Below are 11,404 nucleotides of genomic sequence, written 5' to 3'. Positions count from 1 at the left end.
ATTAATAATTTGCAGCTACAATCTTTATGCAACACTCGTTTTCCTTGATGTCACCAGAATGAGACGTTGCAGTCACAAAAGCAGGTAAATCGGAGGAGTACTACTTATATTTTGAGGCTATTCTTTATTGACTTTCCAGTTTGAAATTACAGCAGAGTTCAAATAGAGCCTCACAGCAGTATCTCCATCCACCTTCCCCTATTCAGCAGTCTTCGTCTGAAAATCACTAAAGGTGTCCTTGTTTTAAAGGACACAGCCCATTCTTCTTCTTTCCTCGAACCTAATTTCCTGTTTGCCAGTGTTTGCTCTCTCACCAGCACAGCTGTGGTTTCAATCTTTACTGATCTCTAATGCACTGGGAGCAAGTTTAGGTCCCATTCCTCTCATACTTCTGGTTCTTGAAATGATTCTTGAGAAACATGCATGGTTTTAGAGGTGCGTGGATACAAGCATAGGAAGAAGCTGCTTACTTTTATGTCCTATTCTCCAAATGGTGGTGATCACGCTGTCACCAACGCTGATGGGAAAGGATTTCCAGCTGCAAGGCATCCTTGAATATATGGCAAATACAAATACTTGGACATGGATTTGGATTCAGTTTCTGAGCTTAGTGACGTATTGCTAAAATCTTGACTGAAGTTTAGTCTTGCAATGTAGCAAGGGTTTGATTTTTATTTTTTTTCCGGTAGTGCTGGTTATTTGAGTTTTTTTTTAACAGCTACTTTTAAAATTGTCATTTGCTGTTTTGAAAGTGCTGTATATATTCATCTAATAACAATTCTAAGAGATGAAATTCAGTTATTGATTAAATTACATCTAGTTGCTTAATGTATGTTTAAACATGGTTGGCTTTTCTTACCATTGCTTTTTTCCCACTTGTTACCTCAGATAGACCATCAAATTATCCCACAAGTTTGCTGGATTTCCCTTTGCTGTTTGCTAAGCCAGAGCAGGGATTATGATTGCATTCGTAGCCCAAAGTGGGAGCTAACAACATTGGTCTGGCAGAATACTCTTAAATCGTGCATCAGTGTATGAGGCTGTCTTTAATGAGTATTTTGCAACAGCTAAGCTATTGCAAACACCAGTGTTAAATGAGGTGTCTAGGCATATTGTCAGCTATGTTTCTGATATTTTCTAGCTTGCAAGTTAGTGGAAATATTTCAACCATAGTACGATGTTAAATTATTGTGGAAAAAAGCAAGTTGAAAATTAACCTTTGACCATAAAATGGAACTTCTCAAATGTATTGGTAAATTAGTATTTGCATACAACTTTCTGATCCAGCTTTTAGTAGTAGCTACAGCGTCTTTGTGCACCTCTTCTGCAAAATGTGCCTCTGAGTTTTGGAATACGTTAATGTTCTTGATGGGTTTGGCTGCTCTTGGTCTTGAAATTCCCAAGCAGTGATGCACGAAGTGTGGTAGGTGGTATGTAATTTCACAGTGGTAGATGAGGTATACTACTTAGAAGTTGAATTTTAGGTTGAAATTGCCCATATTAGGATTTTTATGTTGTCTCTTCTTTTTTTTTTTGTTTGTTTTTGGCTGCAAACCCAATATTTAATAAGTTCCATACTTAAAAAGGAGCCTTCAAAAATTTTTTGAGCATTAGTTGGTGTATAGGAAGTAATTAGGTCATTGAAACAAGACCGGTAGCTTAAAGAATAATGGGATGCAGAAGTTGAAGATACCTCTGAAAAGATTTTTGTGAATGTTTAAAATTGTTTTGGTGAACGTTTAAGAATAAAAGTATCTTTCTCTACAAAAAATATTTGTCCAGTGTTTTTGTTTGAAGTAAAAGCTCCCTTGTTTGTTTAGCAGAGTTGACTCAGCTTTGGTTGGTTACCATAGTTCAGCACTGTTTTCGCTTTTCCATGTGAATTTCTAGTAATTCCCAGGCTTGGTTCAGGTTTGGGGGGGTCTTGTTGTATCACTTCCATTAGCTGCCTGTGGAGCTGTGCTTCTCTTCGTTGAATCTGGAAAAACATCAAACACAACTTAAGTCTTGACCTCATATCTTTCAAATGCCACACACTGCTCAAAAAATGAAATAACATGTAGTAAAGTGGTGGCTGTGGACAGAAGCAAGAGATAAAAGGCTTTGCTTGTTCAAAATTAGTTATGTGATGGGTAGCTACTATGGCAAGTTAAGGCTGATTGTATGAGGTATTTTTAAGGTGCTTTGAGAAACAAGAACAAATATTTAGAATTAAAATAATGCTGCAGTGATAGAGGAAGAGGGGACAGCCTGATAGCATTTCATAGCTGGGAGGTTGCAGCTGACTGGTGAAGTTCTACTGTTGTTCTGTGTAGCTGTGCGGTAGCTGGTTCTTGGTTTTTGTTGTCAGCAAAGTTGTTCTCTCATCTGTGGTTCCCCGTTTGCAGGCCACCAGTGCTAATATAGTCGTTTTTCAGTCTTGTCCTGAAAGCTGAAAGCAGTAACTGTGTGCCTGGAGTTCTTGAGGAGCTTTGTTAATCCTCCCTAGCCTTTGGATTGGGAGGATAAAAGGCTGGGAGGATCAAGTAGGTGTTAAGTTTTGGCCTGACCTTGACTTCTTTGTCTGAATTACTTGGTGACTTTGTTTGATCCTGCTCCCCTGTTTAAGCCCAGCTTCCTTTTGCTACTCCAGTTACAGTGATGTAGAGTCTCCACTTGTTGCTGGATTGCTGCTGCCCAACAAAAATGCTCCCTTAAGCAATAAAATTAAAAATAAATCCACAACTTAATTGTGTCTGGTTAGGAAGTGAAGTCATTTGGTAGCCTCGCGTAACCAAGAGCAGTACTGTGCTGGAATATAGTCAGTCCTAGTGTACAGGGTTTATGAATTATGATAAAAGAGTGTGGTTTTTGTCTCTGAGTGGGTTCACTTGGTTTCCATGTAAAACTTGATATAGTTGGAGAAAAGCAAGTAAGGGTGAGAAAGAAATTCAGATTAGGGCATTGAGAAATTTAAACCCTAATTTGATAAACTGGAGATGTTGATGAAGCTCTTGGTAAAACTTGGGTTTGTGTACACTTGAACACTGTAATGATGTAGTCCAGAAAATCTGGATGTGGTGCCCACTGAAATCTTCATTCCTTTTTCTTGTGGTTTCATGTTTAATGTATAATGGACTCTTAGAAGTTAAAGTTTTGGAATTTTGTGTACTATCTGGGTAGATTGAATGACTTTGAGAACGTTCCTTGGAAAAATGATTTCAAAGTAGTGTCATTCAATGGGTTTTACACTTGTATTCCTCAAATAGTGTCACTGGAATAACTAGCCTGTGAATAGTTAGAATAATTTTGAGCTAACTTTGCTCTTTTTCTTGTTTCTTTCTTTGCAGGAGAAAATGGCCAAAATGGAGGTCAAGACATCACTTTTAGATGACATGATAGGGGTGGGAGATATGGTTCTTTTAGAGCCGCTTAATGAAGATTCGTTCATCAATAATCTGAAAAAGCGCTTTGACCACAATGAAGTATATGTGAGTATATGTTAACAAATAGCATCCTGTGAGCAGCTATGTTGTAATTATTAAAATATGTGTTTGTTTATAAGGATACACATAGACTGAATGCTTGAACATAATCTATTATATTAGGGACATTTTTAACCTTTCTTTTGCTGCAGTCTTTCCTGTACTGTATTGTTTGCATTTGATCTTTTCCATCTGGGATATTTTTTCTTTTTCCCCTTGCACAATGTGGTACACCTCTGATATTCATAAAAACCAGTTCCAGAACTGATGATGACCGTAACTTTGGTAGTCCTATTGTCAGGGGACATTGCAGTTACAAATAATTCACTTTACAGGGAAGGCACTTCCAGGATGTTAGAGCAGGTTCATGTTGAAACAATACATGCTTGGAATATGCTCGGGCTAGCTTATAAGTTGCCTGCTATCTTGGACTTGCAAAAAAAAAGTGTTTATTAGAATGGTTGGACTTTAAAGTAGAAACAGTGATCTTGGATATATGTGGAAGTAATCAAAATCTTCAGGCACATTAATCCAGGAGTGATGATAAGTAGCAGAGATGTTGTGAACTGACAGTTGAAACACAGGCAGGGAATGAAGAGGCAAACTAATGCCAGTGAAGCCTTTCATTTCCTGCTTCATCTTTGTTCCATTTTCGTTAAAATGTCCTCTGTATTGCATCTGTTGTACTGCTGAGGCTGTGAGAACTTAATGATTTGTAGAGACTTCCAAGACTGCTGGTGAAAGATAAGTCTTTTAAGAGTAAAGTTGAAATAGTTAAGCCAAAGCATAGCTAGGATCTGCAAGTGATTGTCTGCAGCTTACTACAATCAAATACATGTGTTCTGTACTTCATTATAACTTAGCCCTCCCCTCCCTTTTAATTTTCAGTGTGCCTATATTTTTCCTTCATGCTAAGCATTTGAACCTTCGTGGCTTCATTGTACTTTTCCATCTTCCAGTACGGGAGGACTGTGCCATTTTTGTTTACCACTTCTGTCCCTTAGTTATAGTGTGTGCTTTTGCACTTCTGCTATTCATGGTTTGCTGTGTCTTTCTGCTAGAGTAATGTTCCCTTTTCTGTAGGCATTAGCTTGGTAATGTGCAGTTACGTCCATCACCTGTTGTATGATCTCCACCTCCTTAAGTTTGGGCTCACAATTTAAAATAAGACAAGGACTCTCAGTATCCATTAAAACCTTGTTGGATAAGAAACCAAAATGATCTGTATTTGTAAAGGTTGCTTCCATAATGGTTAAAACCCCAACATATTGGTACCTTTGAGAGTTACGTTTCCAAACATTTGTGTCTTGGATTTTCGTTGTGGCTTGAAGATGTAGTCTGGTCCCTCTTGATAACCCCTGGATGTTCATACAGGCAGGTAGATACCAGGGTCCCCTGCTGCTCTTTTGTCTTGCTTTTGGCAAGTCTTCCATCATCAACAACTGCAGATGCCTGTTCTGGGATTCAAAGGGCTTTTTTAGTCGGTGGCTTGTATGATTAACATGTTTCACATCAGTTTTAGGGTTAACTATATTCCTGATACCTACAGTAAAAGTGAGTGTTACTGAATCATCTCATTCCACTTCACTTCAAGAAAATATGAAGGAGAAGAAAAGGAAAGGGAAGTATTTGCCCAGAGATTGAAGAAGACAATCTCTACCTTGCCCACTCTTTGGGTCATATTTGAAAGTTCTGTTTAAAGCATTAAGGATGCAAACCTATTTTGTGAGGTTACACTAGACTACACAGTCTCTTAGAAATATTGCTGTAAGTCATACGGGAGTGGATTTCTCATGGTGGGTTTTTTTTTTCCACCGTAAAGTACTGTGGATTGCAAAGTATTTAATTACATGTTTCTATTTAATTTGGACTGGATAGCTTTTTCTTGAAATAAATCAGTTTGAATGACAAATGGCTAACCTGTTTTTATTTTCATCTGTTATTAAGTGCTAGGCTGACAACCATGTTCAAACACACAGTTCTTTGAGACAGTGACAGTGAAACATGTTATTCCCTCCCAGTTCTGATTCAGCTGGGCTGGCGCTGATGTGCAGTGTAATTAGCTGCATTATGTGCTTTGGCAGGTGATACAAGGTGTCACACTTCTCTTGCAATGTAGGGTCCTCTGCCTTGCAGATGGGAAAGCCTAGTACTTAAACGTGCTCTTTTGAGAGGTGTGAACTGTTGTCAGAACCAAAGGAATTTTTTTGTGGTGTAGTTTTTGGTTAGTTTCTTTTTATTTTCTTTCTTTCCTGAATCATTCTGTTGTAGTTTGTTGTGCCATCATTTACCCTTTTTATCTCCAAAGTTTTTTGATCAGGAGTTGTTTGTTTGGGTTTTTTAAAGGTCTTTCAAGTACTGTTTGTGAATCCACACTATGAAGGCAAAATATTGCAGATCTTTCCAAGTATGAAAACATTCACTACATCAATGGTGGAAAGAGATATTTATCTGTGCCACATGATGCTACCAAGTGTACGTTAGTTTGTGACCCTGCGTGATGTTATTTACTAAATCACTTGAGGAATATTATCTCCTTTTTCTGCTGCCCTGCAAATTTCATGCCACTGCTGTGTATTGTAGAAGAGTTTTTTAAAGTTGGAATGGTGCTCACAGTAACAACCACATTAATTTTCAACTGCAAACTCTTCTCCTTATTGCAACCCACTCTCTTCTCCCCAGACTTCACCCATAAAAACTACACTTTCAATTTCTGTTTCTAGACTCAGATGAGCACAATGAAGCCTTTGTTCCATTTGGAAGTAACGTTTGTTATACTGTGTAAAATCCATAGTTTGAATGCTATCTTGGGGAAACCAGATTGGACTGTTAAAGTGCTACTGTTGGTGCGTAACAAAGACTGCAGATTTCTTCAGCTCTAACAAGCTACATACACAAGCTGACCTCTCAGAATGCTTTCCAAGGGCAGTAGGAATGGGTTTGTCTTTTTATGGCTCAGTTGTTGGGTTAAGTTCAGCTCTTATGTCAATGCTCCATTGTAGACATTGCCAAAAGTTGTGTCAAAGTTTAAGAAACTGCATCAAACTGAAGCTATATGAATGGATTGAAATGTCTCTACAGCAGTAAACCAGGGCTTACTCAACATCAAATTCTAAGCAGTTTCCTGTAGACTGCCAGCTATATCTGTGCTACATATGTTAGTTTTAAAATGGAGTTGCAGTTATAACCTTTAGAAGGGTTTGTTGTTCAGGAATGAGTTCTGTTAGCTTTGAAAATGCTGTAACGTTGGCCAGACATTGCATAATTGTGTAGCCTGTCTTTATAGGTAAACCAGCAAAGGGGGCCTATAAAAAAGATGGGGACAAACTTTTCAGTAGAGTGTGTTATGATAGGACAAGGGGTAATAGTTTTAAACTAAAAGGGGGCGGATTTAGACTAGATACAAGGAAGAAACTTTTACAATGAGGGTGGTAAAACACTGGAACAGGATACCCAGAGAGGTGGTAGATGTCCCATCCCTGGAAACATTCAAGGTCAGGTTGGACAGGGCTCTGGGCAACCTGACCTAGTTAAAGATGGCCCTGCTCGTTGCAAGGGGTTGTACTAGGTGACCTTTGAAGGTCCCTTCCAACTGAAACTAGTCAATGAGATATGAGAGTCAGATTGAGCCATCAGTGAACAGTGCCAAATCTCTCCCTGTAGCCAAAGATGACAAGATAAATAGGCTTGTTCCACTTGAAGAAAATACAATTCTTGTCTTTTCCAGTCTCTTTCATAGTAGTAACGTTTAATGCTGGATGTTTGATGTTGGAGATCCTAATGGCAGGTCCATTTACCCCTTTGCAATTCGAGGTCTTCTCTGTAGGAGTTCCTTTTTGTGAGATCATTGAGACCTCTTGTACCATTCTGGGTACAGTCACTGTAAGTCCTTCAAGAAAAATAGCAGTTTCATGGCATGGTGCAAACAGGGCAATAAGTGTCCTCCAAACAGTTAGAGGACAGACTACAGCTTGGTTACCTGTTGTTCAGTTTCATGTGTATTTGATGGAAAGTTTAATGGACTTGGGTGTTGGGTTGCATACCAGAGTGCAAAGCTGGAGGCTGTGCCTATAAAAATAAGCATGAAGGCTGGTGGAGCTGGAGCTAGGCCAAATATTCTACTAAAGACCATCAGATTCTGCAGTAATCTCATGCTGAGTGGCTTTGTGGGGGGAGGGCTCATTCAGTAACACACATGTGTTAATTGGAAATGGGAATCTTGGAGTTTAGTCATGTCTGGAAATGTGTGGGGTATGTCTGACCAAGAAAAATCCCATTAGAAAGCTGTGATTGTTTATTATGTTCTTTTTGCAACTCTTAAACTTTTCATTGATGAAATCTGCATCGCTTTTTCACAGAAGTTCTGTAAATATCACTTACAAAAGCGTGAGAGCTGTTCAGTAACTTTACAAAGCAAAACGTGGCTCATGGGCAATGCAGTTAGCAAATAGAAAACACCCACTGAAGGTTCCAGGGAGCAGTTTGTGCGGTTAAAATGCGTGACCCAGAGACCGCATGGAAAACTTCAAATACATTCATAAAATGCAGTTTGTGTGTGACTGATGAATTTTGACTCGTTCTGTTGAACTCCCTCCCTGAACTTTTTATTTTCTTAATTATTTATTTATTTTTTGAAGCTGGCAGAAATATGGTGAGCCAATCCGGCTCAGCAGCTATTTCTCATTTGTATTTTGGGATGCTGACAAATGGGAGGGGGGCATCTGTGTCTGTACGTGTATTTACACTGACTCATGAACGGTAGAGTTTCGGGATAAATTGTAGTACATGTATCAGTCTGAAACTCATTTTGGTGTTGGGTTTGTTGCTTTGTGAGGCGCGTGGAAGCAGCAAGGGAGGCGTGAGGAGTCTGGAGGGAAGCGGAGCTGCGTAGGCTCACGGGAGTCAGCCTTTAAAGGCCAGATACAGCTTTATTCTGCTGCCCTGCACATTTTTTCCCTGCAGTTATGTTGTTTCTTGAAGTCTTCCCAAATTTGCAGAGGTCAACATTTTGTTCCTTACAACAAAATGTTTGTTTGCTTTTTTTGTTCTTACAACAAAACAGAATCTTTCTCTGATGTCAGCATTTAATTTGTCCGTGGAGTTTGTGGGCTGCTTTGGGCAGGAGCAGTCTTATGGTGCTGAACACATGTTGTTTTATCACCGAGACATTAAATATTTGGCATTCCAGTGTGATAACTCAGTGTTATCTGTTTGAGGTAGCATCCTTGTGGCTGCCTTCTGGTGGTGTGGCTGTTTGTTGTGATGTGCTTGTTTCACAGACTGAGCTGCTTCCTGTTGATATCTGGTGCTTTCATATTTTAGGAGTAGCCTTTTTGTTTATGACTTGACCTTATTCCACTATGTCTGTCTGTATTATTGATTTTTCCCTTTTTCAGATACCTTTATAGTATTTATGAGTTCAGTGAATTGCTGTCAAGTGTAGTGGCTTTGTTTCTACTGCACTCACTCCTGGTATTGCAGATGCTGCATTTGGTGGAAGAGGGTGGGGACAAAATTATGGTGAATGAGACCAATTGCCTTGGTTTGCATCAGCCTTGTGTACCTATCAGTCCATCTAACTTAGTTGCTTTTGTGAAGAATAGAGTTTTGTGATATTTGGTGGCCTTCTATGATGGGGCTACGAAACTGATGGACAGGGGCAGAGCAGTTGATGTCATCTACCTGGACTTGTGCAAAGCCTTTGACACTGTCCCACGCGACATCCTTGTCTCTAAATTGGAGAGACATCAATTTGATGGGTGGACCACTCGGTGGATAAAGAACTGGCTGGATGGCCGCACGCAAAGAGTTGTGGTCAATGGCTCGATGTCCGGCTGGAGACCGGTAACGAGTGGTGTCCCTCAGGGATCGGTGTTGGGACCGGTCTTGTTCAACATCTTTGTCGGTGACATGGACAGTGGGATTGAGTGCACCCTCAGCAAGTTTGCCGATGACACCAAGCTGTGTGGTTCGGTTGATACGCCGGAGGGAAGGGATGCCATCCAGAGGGACCTCGACACACTTGTGAGGTGGGCTGATGCCAACCTGATGAAGTTTAACCATGCCAAGTGCAAGGTCCTACACCTGGGTCAGAGCAATCCCAGGCACAGCTACAGGTTGGGCAGAGAAGAGATTCAGAGCAGCCCTGCACAGAAGGACTTGGGGGTGTTGGTCGATGGGAAAATGAACATGAGCCGGCTGCAGTGTGCGCTTGCAGCCCAGAAAGCAACCGTATCCTGGGCTGCATCAAGAGGAGCGTGACCAGCAGGTCGAAGGAGGTGATCCTGCCCCTCTGCTCTGCTCTTGTGAGACCTCACTTGGAGTATTGTGTGCAGTTCTGGTGTCCTCAACATAAAAAGGACATGGAACTGTTGGAACAAGTCCAGAGGAGGCCATGAGGATGATCAGGGGCTGGAGCACCTCCTGTATGAAGACAGGCTGAGAAAGTTGGGGCTGTTCAGCCTGGAGAAGAGAAGGCTGCGTGGAGACCTCATAGCAGCCTTCCAGTATCTGAAGGGGGCCTACAAGGATGCTGGGGATGGACTCTTCACTAGGGACTGTAGTGACAGGACAAGGGGTAACGGGTTCAAACTGAAACAGGGGAAGTTTAGATTGGATCTAAGGAAGAAATTCTTTAGTGTGAGGCACTGGAATGGGTTGCCCAGGGAAGTTGTGAATGCTCCATCCCTGGTGGTGTTCAAGGCCAGGTTGGATGAGGCCTTGGGTGATATGGTTTAGTGTGAGGTGTCCCTGCCCATGGCAAGGGGGTTGGAACTAGATGATCTCAAGGTCCTTTCCAACCCTAACTATTCTATGATTCTATGATATTGGGAGGATGGAAATGGAGCATGCTGGGAAAATCATTTGTTGTAATATGATCAAATGATTGTTGAGGTTCAGTTTTATTCTGAACTTTATTACCTTCTCATGTCAGCATGGTCATGTTGGTTGGTAGTATGTTGCTTTTGAGGACAGTTGGAGTCGTTTGATGGGTTTTGAAGAGGGCTGTTGTCCCTTGTGGTTTTGGGTATGCCCTAGCTGCATGCGTGCCTGTCGGTATCAGGTCTGTGCCTTTGCAGAAGAGTCTATCCCCCTGCCAGACCCAGCCCTGCTCTCTTGTGCTTCACTGTATTCACTTGTGCGTTCAGTGAGTCCAGCCTGGACTGCTGGTCTTCCTCTGGAAGCTTGGCATGAGTTGCAGGTATCTGAGTCATTTCTTAGAGGCAGGATGGTTTAAGAGCAGCCATCAGTTCGCCTGTGATGGGAGCCCAGGGGACCCGCGCTTCCTCCGATCTCCTTCTCATCCTCCCCCGGGGATTGCCTGTGTTGTTCTGAGCGATTTTCCCATCAGTGCCTCACCATTTTCCCTCTTTGAGGGAAGCTACTGAGTTGTAGTAATAATATTGTTGCAGCTGCCACAGGCTAGGACCTTGAAGCCTGCTGCTTCTCCTTCAGATGCGAAAAAGGGCTTGTGTGCCCAAGGCACATCTTTTCTTGGGATAGCCTGTGGTCTGAGAAGTGGTATTCTGCCTCCCTGTAAATCTTGCTTTGCTTGTTATCTAGGTAGAAATCTTGTTGCTCCTCTGGCCCTTCGCATCAGCCGGCTCTGGTTAAACAAACTTCTTGACTTGCTTGGAGTCAGGAGTAAAGATTTTCACAGCCAGCAGGTTGGCTGCTGTGCACCTTGAAGTGCCTCGTGGGAGGAGAGTTACTTATCTCAAGGCAGTGCTTTGTTTCCCTTCCTTTTTGTACGGCTCCCACAATTCTGAGCATAGCGTTTGAGACACTTGTTTGTAGGCTGTATGCAGTATCTGTATAACGGAGTAAGAAAACATTATAAGGATCATAGAAAGTTGTATGCATATTGTGGGCTGTGTGTTGGGATCTGCCTACACACACTTTCTTTTTTGCCTGTGATGTGACACTTTGAAAGAAGAGAG

The 11,404-nt window shown here is 41.4% G+C and overlaps 1 protein-coding gene across 4 annotated transcripts in view; it reads left to right on the top strand.

Annotated features, from left to right (window-relative positions):
- Nucleotides 1-3,335: 3,335 nt before the first annotated feature.
- MYO1B (myosin IB) overlaps nucleotides 3,336-11,404 on the top strand; it is a gene marked incomplete at both ends in the record, with an annotated part of 100,174 nt that continues 92,105 nt past the window's right edge. For all 4 annotated transcript variants that reach the window (XM_080621399.1, XM_080621398.1, XM_080621397.1 and 1 more), the window contains one exon: nucleotides 3,336-3,470. In XM_080621399.1, the coding sequence (XP_080477525.1) occupies nucleotides 3,336-3,470 (135 nt within the window). The remainder of the gene's footprint in view (nucleotides 3,471-11,404) is intronic.

This window comes from Psittacula echo (assembly GCF_963264785.1).
Source record: "Psittacula echo genome assembly, chromosome: 6".
In the NCBI taxonomy this organism is placed as follows: Eukaryota; Metazoa; Chordata; class Aves; order Psittaciformes; family Psittacidae; genus Psittacula; species Psittacula echo.
This window is presented reverse-complemented; position numbering and strand designations above follow the sequence as displayed.